The sequence below is a fragment of the Ascidiella aspersa genome, chromosome 1 (genome assembly GCF_963924565.1).
Source record: "Ascidiella aspersa chromosome 1, kaAscAspe10.2, whole genome shotgun sequence".
NCBI lineage: Eukaryota > Metazoa > Chordata > Ascidiacea > Phlebobranchia > Ascidiidae > Ascidiella > Ascidiella aspersa.
In genome coordinates this window covers 17,764,191-17,784,052 of record NC_139447.1, presented here as the reverse complement: position 1 = coordinate 17,784,052, position 19,862 = coordinate 17,764,191, and the positions used below count along the sequence as shown (strand labels likewise).

The 19,862-nt window shown below is 31.4% G+C and overlaps 1 protein-coding gene across 1 annotated transcript in view; it reads right to left on the bottom strand.

Moving 5' to 3' along the window:
- Window positions 1–19,862, bottom strand: part of LOC146168131 (dynein axonemal assembly factor 8-like) — a 43,442-nt gene that overhangs the window by 19,372 nt on the left and 4,208 nt on the right. Inside the window, exons 2-8 of the mRNA XM_083388943.1 lie at window positions 14,887–15,013; window positions 13,174–13,242; window positions 11,448–11,623; window positions 9,612–9,696; window positions 8,692–8,868; window positions 5,504–5,574; window positions 996–1,063 (exon numbers count right to left, since the gene is read on the bottom strand). Of these exons, the coding sequence (XP_083245069.1) occupies window positions 996–1,063; window positions 5,504–5,574; window positions 8,692–8,868; window positions 9,612–9,696; window positions 11,448–11,623; window positions 13,174–13,242; window positions 14,887–15,013 (773 nt within the window). The remainder of the gene's footprint in view (window positions 1–995; window positions 1,064–5,503; window positions 5,575–8,691; window positions 8,869–9,611; window positions 9,697–11,447; window positions 11,624–13,173; window positions 13,243–14,886; window positions 15,014–19,862) is intronic.

Here is a 19,862-nt window from a genome sequence, read left to right as displayed (position 1 = left end):
GGAATCTTCAACTTAGTTCTTCCAACATAACATTTGGCCCGTGGGCGTAGTTTGGTAACCCTTGAACTAGATATTTAAAATAGGTATAATGCATTGATTGGAGTATTACCTTAGTTATCTATTTGGCTATATGATTGACTGTTGTACAAACAAGAGTATTACGTTTTGCTTAAGTTTAAAACTTCATAATTTAATTTTGTGTGACCAGAGTGGTTGTTTTGACTAGGGACGTTTAAAGTGGAATATTGAATCATCAGATTCTAATCCAAATTGGATCGTATCTAATTTTGATGTTTATATTGAGTAACTGAAACCGAAATACAATTTATTTGTTTTAGTGCGGATTCGTGTGCATTATTGCAGGCCTGGAGCAGTGGCGACACATTTATAGTGCTTGCTTTAAATGTAGCCATGTAGTAGAGCAGCAGCTATTTTGGGGCGACCAATAACCTTGCAGATATAACCCTTGCCTAAGCATTAAGTGTCCATCAAGTGTTATTGGACAAGTATCTAACGTGTAAAGCCAGTATTCTTTGCAGCACAATATTTGAGTGCATAACAGATCAGGTTTATAGTAAAGTTGAACTGACAGAGCATCCCTAGTTCCGACAATAATAAAATGAAAACCCTAATAATTTAAAAAGTAGATGTGTTAAGAAAAACAGATGCTAGTTTTTTTGAATAAGTGAGCTCAAATTAGTCTAAAACCGTGGCATAAAATATTGTTTTGAGTAATATAGCCTTTCACAAAAAGCATTTATAAAAAAGTTCAATATCATTTAAATTTTTCGTAAGAGATTTTCTTTTATTGAGTAAGAGATATTGTTTTATTGCATCAGCACATAAAGAAAAAATAAGTCTTACTTTATACCATACTTTATGTATGGTATTGTATACCAAAAATATTAGAAACCACTGGTAAACATAAAACTTGATTGTAATTCTCAGTAGAATGACTACTTTTAGATCAACATAAACATTTCATCAAAACCAACCTGAATGAACTTGCATTACTTTTATCTGTTGAAATTCCCCGGCTTGATGTAGTTGGTACTTGTGCCTTCTGAAATACAAACCACTTGTCACAATTTTTTTTGAATATTATTTTGTTTTATTATACATATTTGTATTATGAGAAGGTTTTTTAGCAGGGTTGGTCTTTTAGTTGAGAAACATTAACATGTTCTATATTACTGAAAGTTAATTAAAACTATATTAGCAAAGCCAGGCAGCAGTAGTGTGACTGTCTCACTTAATACTGGTATAGGTTAATGTAAAGACGTGTCACTCAGACAAAAAGGCATACAATCAACAACGTATGCTGCAAATTTGGATAGCTTCAAGCTTGCTAAAATCTTCTCTCTTAGCCCTTCCAAGCTGAGCAGTAGATAGCTGTTGTTTTAAAACCTACACTCATAGAATTTGTATGGCACACAGCTATGGATAAATGCATAAATCTAAATTCCAATTCTAAACCACAATAATTTTATTTACATATACTAATCACAAACCACAAGAACCCAAACTCTAACAGCAACCACAAACCCAACCCCAAAAAACATACGATGATTTAAAATTTTACGAATGCAGGGCAAAAAATCCACCTGACTGTTAATGTAGAAAATAGAAAATCACATTTTATAGGGGGAATGCAAAATTCAATGTTTAAAACAAATCACTTTACCTTCTTAAAAATATTTTAATGTGCATCCAACTTTGAAATTCTAACTTATGTCCTAAGTATCCACCTTATTTTAGTTACTTAATTGGTGAAATACACTCTGTAGAGTCAGAGCTGGACTCGGGACTCAACAAAATGTCACATTTGGAGTTCAATTCGGGACTCGCGAGTCCAATACTCAGGTCATTTTTAACCGACTCGGCAGCCCTGATACAAAGTAGTCGGATTATGTACAACCAAGATAATGGTGTCTAATAAAATAAAAAAATTATAGAGGAATAACTGAACCAAATCAGCTTGAATCTACACATTAGCCAGAAAGTGCGTAAAACATCAGATAATTCCTATTTCTTTATAATTGAATTTAAGGTCAGCCTGAAGTGATGTGTCAATTTAGGCACCATAGATATTTGCAGTGTTGTAATGACTTAAATCAATAACTTGACTTAGGTGCACTTATCTCACAGTTTTCAAATGACTTGACTTGACTTAAGGCTGTTGGGTAAAATCAATTAAATTGACTTAAATCATTTGCACAAATGACTTAAAGTGTTTTCGTTACGATTGTTTTTATAAAACTGGGTTATTTATCTTAAGTGTTGCACATCAAACAATTTTCTTGCTATATGTTTTATTGTGTGTTATTTTTTATTAAGCTATTGCTCACAATCTGATGAGTTTACCAATTTTAATAGTTAAGCGTTTAACTTAAATGACAAGGACTTGAGTTTTTATTTATTCAAAAAGACTTTACTTTGACTTAAGTTCTTTTTAAAATGAATTGAATTGCACTTCAGTTTTTTTTACAAATGACTTGACTGAGATTTATTAATTTTAAAATGACTTGTGTACAACACTGGTTATTCGCTTTACTGGACATGCCATTAAAGCATGGTCATACAGCTAATAAAATATGAAGGGTAAAACAGCTTCTTCAGTGGCCCAAATAGTAATGATATTCCCTTCTTTTTGAATGATATTCACTTAAATTTAAACTGCTTAGTACTTTTTGTCTGTTGTCATTATGCTGCTACTTTGATTAACAGCAATGTCTGTAACTTCATGTAGTGCAAATATGAAATAAAAGTTTTTTGAATATTATATTTCAATATTAATATTTTTTAAGTTTAATTTTTTTTAAATCAGGGGTTTCCAACCTGGTGGCCATGGCCTTTTTGAAAGGGGGCCATATAAAAAAATAACTGAATATTTAATAACTAATTAATGTACTATCATGTTTATTGTTTGTGTTGTATTTACATCATTTTATCATTCGAACTACCAGGAACTGTATACACCATTTTTTAATTAAAATGATGTTTCTTAATTGTTTTTTAACGGTTAAAAGAAAGAGGGGCAATTGATTTTTCAAAATTTTAAAATAGGGCCACAGTGTAAAAAAGGTTGGAAACCCCTGTTTTAAATAATGAAATATAGGCCTGTCTTAGTGTGAACACATGTAGACTGTGATCTAGCCCTTCTGAAGTTGCTCTTTGACCAACGATTACGGCTTACGTATTGTTAGTACACCGAAAGCCATTGCAGACTTACCGAATCTGTCAATCTATGATGCAAGCAGGGCAGGTTAGAAAAACAACTAGCCTGCAGTGAGGTTTGAACCCCTTCAATATGAAGTTGCTTGTACTAACAGAATGTAGCAAGCATTGGCATATGGTTGTTTGTCGACTCGCTCCTCTCTGACCTGAGTAGCTCAGTTGGTAGAGCGAATTGACCGGAGGTTGTGAGTTCAAACCTCACTGCAGGTCCTAAATTCACCGGAAATATGTCCTAAATTCATCGGAATAAGGTCTAACTAGCCAAAATAATGCCTGGAAATGTAGGTAAAGGGTATGAAATGATCGAGGGGCATGGGTCTGTCATCAGCCGTTTTGGTGTCAACGTTTGGATGCCCTAGTTTGAAAATGGGTTAGGGTTGAAATTATTAGGGAAGTTAGTGGTGTATTTTTTGGGGGGAGGGGGGGGGGGGGTCGGGTTAGGTAAAGTGTTGTTTAGGCCTGATTCTGACCATTTTGGTCTTATTCCGACTTGTTTAGGACTTATTACGATTTAGGCGGTACTACGACTATTAGGTATTAGTCTTATTCCTTGAACTATGATTTATTCCAAAGTAGATATTTTTCTTTTCTCGATCTTATGGCTGGAGTCCAAATCCAGTATTACGTGTTTACCACCGAATTGTGACTGTAACCATTGTTACGTAAAGCAACAATAAGGGTTTCACAAGGCCTTAGATTTACCAACATTTAGTTGATGTGTTTAGCAGGAACAACATGCAAAACAGTTGCTAACAGAGAGGTCTACACAATCACCAGATTTCGCATTGAAAGATGTTATATTGTAAGGCCAATAAGATGTTTTACTAAGAGGAGACACTTAGCACAACGAACGTCACACGCTCGGCTTGTCTCCCAAGTGAGAATACAGCATGCAGCATGATATCAGCCACTTCTTGCTTAGCGAGCTGATCAAAGCAAGCGAATATGAATGAATTCTGTATTGAAGTTTTTCTACCACTAGATAGGAGGCAATAACTACAGATTTTACGATGTATACACTTTCTATAAAGCTTTGATAGTTTCAACAACTATTTGAAATTGATCTGCTCAAATTTGAGGAAATATATACCTAAGAATCCTGCTTTGGGACAAGGGTATGAATAAAAGTTAACTATGGGATTCCACACCCTTTGTTGTAAAATTATTTCCTTACTTAAGCGTTTCTTTTAGGGGAAAGATTGTTACTAAAAATTAAATTTTAAGTGAAATAAATTCTGCCCAAAAGTTAACAATAAAATTCAAAGGTGGATAAATATTCAGACTATAAAAGTTTTTACATTGCTTTTTAAGAAATCTTAAAAGTAAAACTCTTTATTAATGCAAAACTATTAATATATTTCCTATTGTGTAATTTTGTGCATGAATTACAAAAAAAAATTTTGAAATCACTAAAGAAGTGTTTTCCAACTGGGCAGTGCCAAGATGTACTGTGCAGTGAAAAGTGACTACTATACATATAAAGCTGCACGTGGCTTATAAGCCATGGTTGTCTGAACATGTGGCCCTGTACAATGTATTTTATCATGATTGCTCACTTATGTTGTTTGCAATTATGAAAACCTAAAATGTATTGCTGCTCATTTATATCCCAGGGTTAATTTAAATGCAGCAAGGAAAAAAAACATGACATGTGGTTAATAGTCAAACTTGGTATTATTGTGCTAAAAACAAAACACCAAATTTTGAAACAAATATATGATTGCTAAAACACTGCTTAGAAAAGATAATGAAAATTTAAATAAAAAAATCATTTAAACATAACCTGGTGCTATTAAATTGTAAAACATTTACAACTAATTTTCCTTGCACACTACTTAGCAGCATTGGATTCTAAAAGGTACAATTTGGGACAGTAAAGTTAGGTAAAAAATGTAACTTGTAGATCTATAGGAATATAATTTGTGTAGTACTTAAAAAAAGCTGAATAAGTTTTGACAACAAAAGATTTAAAAAATTCTAAATATATAGACATTTTTAATAATTTTCCCAGTGATGGTTTGTAGTTACAATTTAGTTGGTAACTTATGACTACCTTTTTTATTTTTGTTATAAGAGTTATTGTTTATCACAACCTCATAATTATTATGGCTGAAAATTGGCCATCCCATTATTTTTTGAATAGTTTAATTCAATCTGGGTACATTAGGTAAAATTCTCATGGATTGTGTATATAGTATAAATATAAAAATATGATAACACAATTAATAAAGTCCTCAATCACTTTTACACAACAAAGTACACTTACATTAGACATAGCATCGCTTGAACTTGATCGCAAATCAAGGAAAACTGTGGTTGGTTCTGAATAAGACAACTCTGGAAAAATATATTACAGTAGAAAATCTTGAAAAAATTAATAAAAAAACAATTTTTTATATACTTTTTTATATGTTTAAAAAACCCTCTTTGTTGACCGATTAATTATATGAACAAAATTATATAACTTATAAAAATGTTATTTAAAATAACTAAAAAGTATTTTATGAGCAAAATGATAGACCGGGGCTTCAGATACATTACAATGACCCCCAACAAAACAACATTTTTCTAAAATAAGGACACCAATATTGTATATTGTAGAATATGAAGTTTAAATGTTTCTATGTTAGCTGAAATATGACGTGACTACATGTTGGGATTTTAAATTGCAGTATAATATAGGCAGTTTAACATTATAAACATTTACACAAAATTAAAAACAAATGACCATGGCTAAAAAAGACCTAAAATATACTGTTTTGGGCATAAGTGTTAGATCCTTTTAAACCTGTGGTTTGTTTTATTATCTTACGATATGGAAAAAAGGTAACAACTTATAGTGTTAGAACAGGCAACGATCCCAATATAAACAATAGCAAGCTTAATAGACTACCAGCAAGGTCCAACATTCACTGTGTAATAATTCTATTATTTGCATTCAAAGTTATTGTGCTAGAATCTACACAAAGAGAATTAAATGTTAATGCTGGTGGTAAACCCAAAGAGGCAGAAAGCTGTAGATTAGGGGTTCTAAAACTGGGGGAGCGCATCCCTGGGATTTTCAGAACATGAAAGTATATTACTTTTTACTGTGAGTGACACAATTTGGGATGTTCAAAGTAGAATCCCAAGGTATTCTAGAATAGTATGTTTCGAATCTAGAATAACGAATACAGAATATCAAATCCTTATGTAATATGTTAAGGAATTTTAACTATTTATAAATATTTGGAATCTGTATGACAACACAACAATTTAAAGGACAACATTTAATTTAAAATAAGTGAATATTATTAAAAAAAAGAGAAAAAAAAAAAGAGAAAAGAAAAAACAAAAACAAATCAGTTATCCTTCTGGCAAAGATAGCTCTACTGGGCAACTCAAAACCAGGAGCCATCTCTTTTATCAAAATTTTAAAATGTCCCCTGCTACAAGCTTTACTAGTCGTAAAGCTCCAACAATCACATTTGTTATTAGTTTTGATTAGGGGTGACTTTGGGGCGAACATATGGGGTAAATCTGTTTTGTCTGCTTGTTGTTTGAATTGATTGCTTTGACCTTTGAAGTCAGAACAATAATTTTCTTACACTTAAATAATTTTTCTTACACAAAATTAACAGCGTATGTTTTTAAAAGTGCTTCAATTAACTGCCAGTGCCTTTGCAATAGGAATTTGTGACATTATTAAAAAAAATGTAACATCATTTTGTTGGTCCGGCGCAGTAAAATGTTCGCAAACACCTGAAGACCTTGCATGTGGCATTTCTTTCTACTTAATCAAAACTCTGTCTGTGCTTTTTAAACGCAATGACAACAAATGGTGATACATGCCTTAGCACCAACGCAAACGTTAACATCCAAACAAAGTCAGCGTGTTTTACTACTACCACGAGTCCAAAGTCCAATAGCGCGGTCAGTCCAAATACGTCACACACGGCCTCATGAAAATCGCACTGTGGAATGAAACTTATATCGGTTCCAATTACCCGATATAAACAGCAAAATTGGATTCAAATCCAAAGTGGAAAGGATCCGATATTCTACTTTGAACATCCCTAGACACAATATTTTATGCAAATAACATAATATATTCTCCTCAGTGATATGATTCTTGTATTACTGTTTTTTATATTCATCTTACATTTTTTCTAAAACTATAATCAAGTTGAATGTCGCATTTCAACATCCATCAAACACTTGTGCACCAATCATTGTTAAGCAAAATCTGTGTTTTTCTAAATGTGTGTTTTACGGATTGTTTTAAGGAAATATATCAGCCCGAATGTTGTATCATGGCATGATATAGCATGTAAACTCAATTTTTAGGGCCAATTTTTATTTGCATATTTGAGAACAAGTTCACTCTCAAAGAGTGGGTTTTTATAAGTTAAGTTTTTTTATGATGTCACGATTTGACATAACTTTTAACGTACCTAGAGGTTTCTAGGGGAAAAAATTCTGCTAAAAGGTTGGTCAGAATAACAATTTTGGACACTAATAAATGTCATTATATTATGATGTATACGAATCTCTTTAACGTTCAGAAGGGCATGATCAGGATAACATCCTTGTAATGTATCTTTTTTCTTGTAAGTAAAACCTTTAAAACATTAACCTTTAATAAATTGTTCTTAAGCTTTGATCTTTATGACAACACTCTTAGATGTAACTTTGCAATATTATATCTAAAAACAATTTAATGCCACTCCCCCAAATAATCCACGGTCCGCCTGAGTCCTTTCATGTCCAATTGAACTACTCTTTTACTTATGGGTTTTTTTTGTAACATGCCCAGGATTACTAAAAATAAGGTTGTCACAACAATTTTTCAAACGGCCTATAAATATTTAATATAGTTATAAATACTCAATTTTCAGAGCATTCTTGAGTTTAGTTATCATATTTTAGAACTAATGATAACAAAAGGAAACTTGATTTTTTGGGCACAAAACTTGAGAGTCATTTTAAGATATTTCAGTGCTCCTTACTCCAGTATGCCTAAAAGTATTTTTCGAATTAGCCCTGGTTTACCAGATTGGGGTGAGAAAGGCATGTCAAGTAGTCACCTCAGTAATTATAGTACTGATAATGACATGTAAAATAAAAAAATTTAAGAACAAGGTAAAGCTATCCACTCATATATAGAGAGATTTAGCTATACAAAAAACGGCTAAAATCTTGAATTTGTTGTCCCACATGAAAAGTGCTTAGCAATTAGTTGTAAAGAGAACAAGTTTCTGTTCTGTAATATAATGGAAGGCCTCAATAGCAGAATGGGTGTTCCCCGTACAAACTGGTTTGTTCACCATAGCTCTAAACAAAGTTGGATTTTTTAGATACAATATTGCTTTGTTTGGAATATAGTGTTTATCAGTTCAGCAAAATGTAGCTGTACTTAATAATGTGCTTAATAACATAAACCATACCATTATTTGTTAAATTTAATTGGTTTACCTTTCAGGCTGGAAGTAACATCACTTAAAATTTTATCTTCTTGTTTTACAAGAGTTGATTCTTTAGATTTTATCACCACTGTAGCTTCCTTCCGATGTGAAAAGGTACCTTGCAAACCACTTAGGCATATTAATTGATCCATAAGTGGATTAGTGTAAAGATCAGAGCCCAATTTGCCTAAAAAATTAACAATAAAACATGTAAAAGAAAAACAATGGATATTTATACTCTTTGGGAATAAAATACGAAATCAGCATTAGGTTTTTTTTTTATATTATATATAAACATTTGACTTACATAAGATAGAAAAGTTTTTTAACCTGCCCACAAAATTTATGTAATTTCGTCAAATAGTGAATATTTTGCCAAACCACCTAATTTTCCACTACTGGTTAACCTCACAAGAACCCAAACACTTATAAGTATAACGAATTCTGTATTTAGGAAATATTACATGTTTACAGTGGTGGTGGTGGTTGTTAAACTAGTTTTTGGTAAGAATTGTTGACTTACAACATTGTTACAGTGACTTTGAGAAGAGTTTGTAAATGAAAAAAAACTTTAAATCAATTTAAAGTAACTTTACAACTATTTTAAATACAAATAATAAGGCAGTTTATGCTGTTAGTAAACGGTAATTCAAGAAAACAAAATTATTACATTTGGCAGGGTTTAATCCTCATAGCAGTATATGGCTATAAATCGTTTTTTTTTCTTCACTTTTTTGGTTTTAAGAAAAATATTAATTATTTCTGGTCTTAAGTTTTGCCATTGATTAAAGTTAATTCAGATAAGCTTTATAATCTGCAACAAACTGTTTGTAGAAATATCTTACCAGACCAGTTTAGAGGATTTTGTATTTCAAATAGGGGAAAATAAAAGAGATCAGATAGATTGTAGTAAACACAAAACTTCTTTACCAGTACAATGATTTTCCAAGAAGGTGTTCCCATTTTGATCCGAAAATTTATCAAGCACATCATCTAAATCATAGCTTTCCAGGTCCTAAAGAGAAAAACTATATTAGGCTAAAAAATAAAATGTTTGAAATGTAAGGCGAATAAAATAATTACGGTAAAAAAAAAGTTACACTCACAATAAATGTTCCGCATTCCAAAAAAAATAGAATTAAGATATGTCGCTAGGTGCACAGTTTACTGAAATATTGTGCAAAACATTTTTACCATTGGGAACTGTCTGGGTATAAGGCCCTGCCCCATGTTTTGAGATATTTTAACTAGGTAAAATCTATTTTTTGGTTTGTTGCACGAATCTTATGTATGCAGGGTTTTGAGGGAATTTATCACCCTAAAGGCGCCATACAAACCTAAGCAACATTTGGCCAATTTTGTACATCCTAATGTATAGCTTAATTTACCCGCTTTCTTCGTACTTTAATTAGGCACATTTTTAATTCAAAAAATAATTGTCAGTTAAAATTTATTACAGGCCGGCCCAAACGCTTGGATTTGGCTTCAACACATGTTTAAAAAAGGATGTTAAACCTTGATGCTGGTCAAGCTTATAGGCTAATAAGAATTCTGTGTTTTGGGTACCTCTTCTGGTAAAATGTGCATCAACCCATCAACTAAGCCTAAAATAGACATAACTGTTAACCTGTTTTGTAAACTTTGATATGCCATATAACACACTGCTTTATGTGGTATAACAATTCCTAAATCATAAAACACGCTCACAGACAGACAGTGTTTTGATGATTTGTTTGAGTAGATTGTCACTATATGTTGGCCTTCATCATTTAAGAGCAGGGGTCACCAAACTTTTTCATATAGGGTTGGATTACTGCAAAGACTGGCAGTCACCAGCCAGACAACTGTAAAGATTTGCCAGTGGGATAATACATTTATCTACCCTTATTTGTCTTATTATAACAAAATGAACCAAAGATAAACAAATACTTCCAAAGATAAACAAATATCTCAATTTATACTAAGCTATGTAAAATTTTTATCTAACTTGGAATTTTAACAAATTAAGCTAAATTTTGTAGCTTACAAACATTCCGCCTAATTAAGTATTAATAACCCTATGTTAGGATCATTTGGGAAATATGCTACAGACCAAGGAATTAGGCTGGCTAGATGGATTTGGCTTTAATAGTATAATTGAAAATCGCCACCAAAAAGGACAAAACAAACAATGTTCAATAATACTGTCCAAATAAGAGATACCAACTATATGAAGCAAAAACGAAGTTCGAGCTGATCTTAATGTGATAATCTAGCCCTGCATGGTTAATTCTGCCAGCTTGCTTTTACCATATATTGCTCTATTGAAGATGAAATACCAGTAACATGTTGTTGGATGTTATTCAAAACTAAACGTCAAATTTTAACTAAATAACAATTTCAAAAAGCTTTATGTCAAATTTGTAAACCATATTTGTGTACATTTTGTAATTGATTTTGACCTAACATGCAAATTTTACCAAAATTTAGACGTTTTTTGCCAGGTCAAAAAATAATCACCCTACTGATAAGTATGCATTTTGTACTAATTTTAAAAAAGCTTTGGAATTTTAAAAGTTTAAGGCCTATGATGTGTCCACAACCAATAAGAATTTTATATTTACAAATAAAAAAACATAAACAAACCCACATTTTTTGTGGGCTTTGAAATGTGTTCCATGTAGTGTAAATGTTTAAGGTTTGTAGAATATATTCCAACTAAATATATACATAACAAGTACCATACTCGTTATGTGGGCCTGGCTTGCAATTAAACATATTGCTTACAAACTCAACCTTCAATGATAATACAGGAACAATATCATTATCTTCTTCAGACAAGCAGAATTTTTCCGTAGCTGTAAATCTAGTTTCAGTAGAAGCTTCCTCAATTTCAGTATTTTCTGCTATTCCTTCACCATTCTCTTCATAGAGTGGAAACTCATCATCCGAAAGTGTAGCATCTTAACAAAATATTTCAATTGTGTATAAAAGTAATGTAATTGTTGCCACACAATTCTATAAAAAAAAAATTATATGAAAAAGGTATATAAAACAATCGGCTTTGGGTATCGGTAAACATAAAAAAAATAGGTTAACGGTCCGAAAAGCGATATATCGGACATCTCTATTTTTAATATAATTTTAAAACATCATACAAATAGTTTTAAAATTGATTTTACATTGGCATTTTCTAAAGCAGGTAGGGAATTTTTTTAGGGTAGAGGGTGCCGCATGTAAAACAGAAAATATTGTGGAGGGCCAGTCCAAAAATGAGTCTGAAATACACAAAATATGAGTTCTTTTTTTTTAAAGTTGTAGATGGCTTGTTTTAAAGGCTAGTAAGAGTTAGGGTGGTGGTTTTCAACCTTTTTTATGTCATGAACCATTTCGATCTAGGAGTTTTTACAAAAAGGGTCAATGCCATAAAAGACAGTTGGTAGTTAAAGTTTTGTGAAACTGAACTCTTTAAAAAAAAGAGTTTAAAAAGAAGGTGACAAAAGATCACACAAAAATAATTGCGACTATTTGGTTTAAAATATAAAAACTTTTATTAAATGAAGACAATACGAAAAAATTTTAACCTTTTTTAAAAACAAGATGTTGGGTATTTATCCAACAGCTTAGATTTTGACCTAGCTTTTGTTTGAGGAGTCCATAGAAATTTTTGGGATGACACCTCAAAACTTTAAAAATAATTAATCTTAAAAAAATGCAGTGCTTAATTGCAACTGAAAAGTCTAATCAGAAAAAAATTGAGTTTATTTGGTTTAAATTGGAAAAAAAATATAATTACACAATGCAATCTAGCTACTAACAAGACTCGCATATTGCTCAACACAATCACTTGAAGTCTAATTTGATAAAAAATTAAACTTGTTTTTACTTATATAAGAGGAATCTCATTAGGTCTACAAAGAGAATAAGCTTGTTTAATTAGATTGTAATCAATTGTAATTTTCTATAGAAGCCAGCATAATCTCTGTAATGTCAAGCTATAGCTATAACTGATGAAAGTTTAAGATTTATTGAAACTCCTGATATGAAAGTTTAAGATTTATTGAAACTCCTGATATGAAAGTTTAAGATTTATTGCAGTATAACAGCATATTTATTTTCTTCCTAATTTAAAAAAAAATGTGGTCCTTCTATAAATCAGTTCTTAAACAAAAAACATTTTATAACAACCAGAAGCGTAATAAAGTATTCAAGCGACCCTGCTGTTGTGTAATGTTCAGTACCCAATTATAGCAATTTCTTAGATAAACGTTGGCCACAATAATCAGTGTGTTCTAAATTTTATGATATTTAATTAATTGCTGTTTATATTTTATTGATTTAGCAATGGAAGTTTTCAAAGCAATACGCTTGACAGACTTCATAATATTTTGATCATTACACAATACTTCAGGAGATTAAACATAACAAAAACAAAATGTCCATATATTGTGCCTATATTGCCAGCCGGCAATAATTTTTTAAATATATTAGAAATTCAAAAGAATATGTTTACCTGATCGTAGTGGTGCTTTACATTTAAGGCGTTGAAACAAAAGAGATCTGGGCTCCAATGGATGTTGTTCTAATAATATAAAAGATCTTATTTAAAATAACACCGGTATATATGTAGCAGTTAATAAGCTTGAAAGTGTTTTAGGTCAGGGCACAATGTACATTTTCCATCAGAAAAAGAGTTGTGAATGTGTTAAATGTGGGGGGTACTAGACCATAGTCTAACTTAACTATGTAAACCAGGGTTGGGATTTTTGCACTCAGACTAGCTTTTGTGCAAATATTTTTGGCCAACTTAAGTTAGATAAACCATAAAGATTATCCTGTTTCTGTAAAGCATTTTTTTACACCTTTTTGTTTGACCACAGACTAGCACTGTGTGGGCTATTTATAAACTGTAGTTTCAGTCAAATGCATCTTTTAAGCAAAATTTATCATTTGCGCGAATTCATAATGTTTTATGTTGCTGATTACCTGATATAGACAACATCAGTTGAATATTTGCGCACAAGTTAGCTTAAGATAGTTTTTTTTTAAGGATTACTGTTTTAATCCGTAACAAACTAAATGAATATTAAACGAACAATAACATGGGAGTTTAAACCTATACTGTTAGGTTTGCAAAGAAAATGCAAATAACATAGTAGCCCAAGCACCTGGTAGTCCTAACCACCCAGGTACAATGCATTGCGTACTCCTCATGATGGATGATCAAAATAATATTAAATGCTTCTAAATAGCATTAGGAAAATGAAACTCACTAAAACATTGTAATTTAAACTTCAATGTTTGAATAGTCTTTTAGAACACCAACCTAAATAAATTTGATAAATTTAAGTTTGATTTAAATGTCTTTCTAATTTACAACTTTTCATGACTAAATGTAACTTAGGTTTTAGAAAAGTGTTAAATATAGTAAGAGTTAGTTTACCAAAACTACTGTATGCAATCAGAATTTCAGCCTAAGCTGTACATTTTTGGTAAATACCAATAATATTATTATTACTGAATTTTAAAAAGTGCCTTAAGAAAAAAGGGGAAGTAATAATATATTATTTTACACCGTGGCATGCTGCGCATGGTTTTGTGGCACACCGGTTGTGGAGCACTGCTCTAAACTAACTTTTGAACATTTTTGCAGGATTTGAAATACACAACAACTGTGCAGCTGTACAGCTGTCAGTATGTTTGGCTGCCTATGAATAGATTTGATTCACGTTGAACACTTATTTGACAAAAGAAATCCTAATTAGCAAAGAATTGAAAGCAAAAAAAAAATGGATCAGTGTTTAAAGAACCTTAATAGCGGTTCTAATTCCCGAAATAAATGGCAAATTTGGGTTTCAATACCATATAGTTTAAATCTTTGGGATACTATACTCCACTTTAAACATTCCTATGTATCAACTTTCATTAATAAAATGTGTGTTAGTAATTTACCACTTTTCTTTTGACGGAAAAATTAAATTATTGATTTAAATACACTATAATCAGGGTACAAAAATAATAAAAAGCACAAAAACATATGACACCTTGACAATGATCCAAAATTGGCAAAAATGTTTAATAGATTTAAAAATATATTTATTAGTTTTATAGCCTGATCAGTCAATCAATGCAAATTACTTTAGGCATATTAGATAATCCTATATTGAAGTTAAAATGTTAAATCAATTTTTTTTTTTACAGCAAGCCCCCATTAAGTTGCACTAACCTTTTAAAGAATTACATTTTTCCAAGTTGGTAAAACAGTTATCTTGCTTGTTTGAAGTTGGTTGATCATAAATGCTTCGTTGAAAAATGTAATGTTCTGATTCACTGTCATCAGTTAAAGTACTGGCCTTAAAGGTAAAGACTGCCATAATATGAATAGATACATAGCAATAATACATAGGATTAACTTCAGTAGAAAGAGAGTGGCCCAAATAATAGATAAAAGATTCATTCTTTTATTAGCAAACGTTTCGGCAATTTCTTTTGCCAACATCAGTGCAGTAAGTGAGGCTAAGATAAAAACGAGTCACTGTATAGACGATCGGACATTTTAGAACGTTATATAAACAAAAAAAGGAAGTCGCAAAATAACGGAGATAAGAACTGCAACGAAAAAGTACACCCGTAAGGCGAAAGTAGGGCAAAGATAAAACAATGAGGTCAATGGGAAGCAACAGATACACGTAAGAGGGAATTAGTAATAAAATAAAATAAAATATGAACTCGACGAGGGAATTGCGCGAATATACCATTTATGTATTAAACAAATACAGGGGGACTGAGACCGTGTCAACATTGAGAGCGGGCTTGTGCTGCTGTGTAAGCAGCGACTCCAACAGAAGGAGGCGTTAGCGACCTCCGCCTCCTTCTGTTGGAGTAAATGTCAAATGTCCGTGCGTCTATATAGTGACTCGTTTTTATCTTAGCCTCACTTACTGCACTGATGATGGCAAAAGAAATTACCGAAACGTTTGCTAATAAAAGAATGAATCTTTTATCTATTATTTGGGCCACTCTCCTTCTACTGAAGATAATGAACAGATCCGTGTTTAGTGTTCCTACATAGGATTAATACATTGGTTATATTAGCAAATATACAGCTAATGTCTGCATCAGGTACCAGAAATAGGTAGGTAAGGTTTTTGTTTTGTTTAACATTCCTAAAAAAATCTAAAATAGACTGCAATCTGCTAATATTTTAAACCTGTATTTATACTTCATTTCTGTTTTGTTATTTGCTGGATGTTAAACCTACATTACTTTTTTACTCAATAACATTTTATGCAGAACCAATGAATTTTGTGCAAACATGCACTTTATTATTCTTTCGTTTTTCGTATGTCACATAAAAACAGTAATAAAGTTAACAATGTTATAAACGTTTGTTGAATTTTAACAATTTGTTGCTTTTAAATGGGTTGCATGTTAGGGGCTAGTTTACAAGAGGGTATTTAGGTACTACAATGTCTGTTTTTTTACTATTTGTATAATTAATTTAATCTTAAACTAAATTATGGGAGTTCATCATTTTGAAGTTTGTTTTAAAGTCCTAAAAATAAACAAGCACTTTTCATAACTTTAAAAAAAGTTGGTAAATTGCTGAATATAAACAGTGTCTTCACACATACTATAAGTGGCTCCAGTTGTATTTGTATTCTATGCAGCCTGGATATTTTGTTTAAAGTGTTATACCTACATAACAGGACATGTTTCAAATATTAAAAAAAACAAAAAAAAAAAACATTATATTTGTTAACATACCAAAACTAATCTAGCTAAACAAAATTAAGAGTTTTATGAGTCTACATGATTTTCAACACACACTAATTAGTCGGGCTGTGTTCTAAAAGTTGTGTTCTAATGAAACAGAGCCATTTTCATTGGTCAATGCAAAATACAAAGTGGATTGTTTTTAAAATAGTTTTTTTACATATATATGTTTCAAAATTGAAATAAATTCAACAAAAAGCCTGTCAAGCACAATAAAATTTCCCCAATACTAGTGGATTAAATTGTTGTTATCACTAACATTTAATAGTTGGTCCTTATTTTGTAATATCTTCAAGATGGGTCATTCCATTGCTACTGGTACAGTGGTGGCACCATATGTCATAGATTTTTTAAATTTTATATGTAGAATCTCCCTGCAATTCTATGAAAAGTGATACCAATTTTACCGAAATTGGTCAAGTACTTTTTTAGATAACAGCGACTGAAAATTTGCCCTTTTTAAGCTTTTTCGTGATTGCTCATGGGTAAAATTTAATTGCAAATTTTGTTTGACCTATTATGAAGGTGTTTTAAATGGTAACTAAAACATTCCAATGCATATCAGTTCTTCAAAGTAAGCAGATTCTAAAAAGATATATTGTTGTTTGTTTTTGTATCACTACAGGCCACCAAGTGGCTAGTTTCACACATGACTATTTGTGATCCGTCATGCATGATGAAACTTTGATCGGTTATAGCGAAAAATACTCTACTTCGATTTTTCTGCAACTTAGCTTAAATGAAAGGTAATTTTCTTGGCTTTCTAGCTTCCAAATATGAAGTGGGATATTTGAGTAGAAATGACAAGATTTGATTGCTTTGTAATAGATTGCGAAAAAGCTCTATGACGCACTATTATAATGTATAATTATGAAATGTGATTGTCTGGTGCTTCCAGGAAGTCAAAAAAACTTATAGAAATCTGCTGGTACAGCAATGCACACTAGAAGCCAATACATAGACCAATAATTTTAATCAATGTATGGCAAAATTGCTATTAATTGTTTTGCGACTGAAAACTTTATGCACAGTAATAAATGTTATATTATTAAAAACGTAGATAAATCGAGTGCTATTTGTATTTAATTTACTTTCAATTAGTTTAAATTATTACCATATCTAAAGTATATAAAAAATCACTATTGGGTATTGCCTGTCATAAACATAAAATTTGTTATTGGTATAGGTCCAAAAAGTGATAATGAATTATCTGTGCTGGCAATTTTAGTTTATCTACGGGCAAGCTGATAATTATTATAACAGTGTAAGCCAGTTTTTTTATTTATAAATTCTGCACCCACTAGTGGGTTGAAAATGTGTTTTGTGTTTTTATTTGCAATTTTTCAATGGGTATTGCAATACATGCAACTTAATAGAAAGGTTGGGGAGCTAACTTTATGCAACAATATAACAAATCTGTGTTCAATTAAATGTGTTGTTTCCAAAATAACGTTTTCAGTATGTTGTCTTCAATGAAGCCTCAACATAATTTGAAAATATGCAACAGGCAGGCTTAAGTTTCGCATTAATAGAAAATTGCATGTGGATACATTGTTTCTTTTCATTAATTTGTTTTTATTTGTTTGATCATATCCCATTGTGGGTTGCATTAAAAGTGAGTCACGAACTGAAAAAGGTTGGGAAGAACTGGTCTAAAGCAACCAGACAAAAATGAAATTTAATACAATAGGTATGTTTTTAATCGTATGTTTATATTAAAAGGCAGAAAAAGATTAAAATGTCCTGAAATTGATAATTTTGGCGATCTAGATCATATAATTAAAGTGTATGATGGTTAATGATATATAAAGTAGAATTCAATTCAATTCAATTTCAATTCAATTTTTATTATTTTGGCACATAACGTTGATAAAACAGCAAAAGCAATACGATTATTTAATATGCCAGGAGGCACCGATACAACCAACAGGTTTACCAGTCAAGGTGCCCCTTTCACAATATATATTAGCAGACACAAGAGTTATTTAAACGTATTTATACTAATTATTTAAATTATTATAAGTTTTTTAATTATTTATTAGTAAGACTCTGAAAAGATCATCCGGACACCAATAAATGAAGCAGTTGAAAACAACAAATGCACATATACCAGGAAATAACCTATATCAAATAATAACGCCAAAGAAAAACAAATATTATTGGAGTAGTGAAATAGCAAGTTAAAATAATTGGAGCAATGCAGCTTTGTATTTAATTTTAAATTGGTGCAATGATAATAATTTTAAATTGATATCAATATTTCCCCATACCACTGGTCGTTGATATCCAAGTGATCTCTGCCCTAGTGATGTTTGTGCGTGGTAAAAATAATTTTCTAGTATCCTTTAACCTAGTAAAATGATTGTGTATATCAGAAATTTTAGTAAAGTAAAGGCTACATGTGGGAGGTAGAGCATTGCTGTGGAATTTGTGCATAAATTTCCCAAATTCTAATTCATATATTTCTGAAATTTTAAGTAAATGCAATTCTCTAAAAAGTGGTGTGATGTGGCTATCCTATTTGCTCAAAGTTATTAATCTAATTATATTATTATGAAGAACATTGACTGCATGAAGTGTTACTTGGGTGGCTCCACCCCATGTTAAAATGTCATACTGCAAATGGGAATGAACAAAGCTAAAATATACTAGTCTTAATGTTTCTGTATCTACATAGTGTCGCAGTTTACATATTATTCCTGAAGCCCTAGCTAGTTTTGTTTCAAGTTGTTTTAAATGTTCTTTCCATTTTAGTTTATCATCAATTTCAACTCCTAAATATTTAGCAGAATTTAACCTTTTAATTTCAGTATTGTTTATCTTTATTCTAAAAGTATGCTTTGTTACTATGTTTTGTCAGGTCATCAACAAATACGATGTTTTACAATAATTTAGGGCTAATTTATTATGCTTCATCCGAACATCTATCTTAGCTAGTTCCAAATTAATTTTACATTGTAGACTTTGTAAATCCTCATCAGAAAAAGAAAGGTATGTGTCATCAGCAAATAATTTAGTATTTAGTGTTGATGCTAGAGGGAGAACATTTATGTAAAGCGTAAAAAGTAAGGGACCTAATGTGGAACCCTGAGGCACTCCACATTTTATTGAAGTACATGTAGATTTAACTCCATTAACAACAGTAAATTGTTTACAGGTATAAATATAACTTTTAAAGAAAAAGCAAGCCATGGATTCCACAGCAATGCTCTAATCTTATTAGAAGTATTGAGTGATCAATAGGGATGTTCAAAGTAGAATATCGAATCCCGTTTATTTCGGGTAATTGGAACCGATATAATTTAACGTTTTACCGCCGACCGTCGCGCCTAATTGTACAAACGCGTGTGGTAAGTTGGCCTGTCGCTGCGGCGACCAATTTATAGAGATTGCTTTAAATGTAACCAGTTAGTGTAGCGTCAGCTT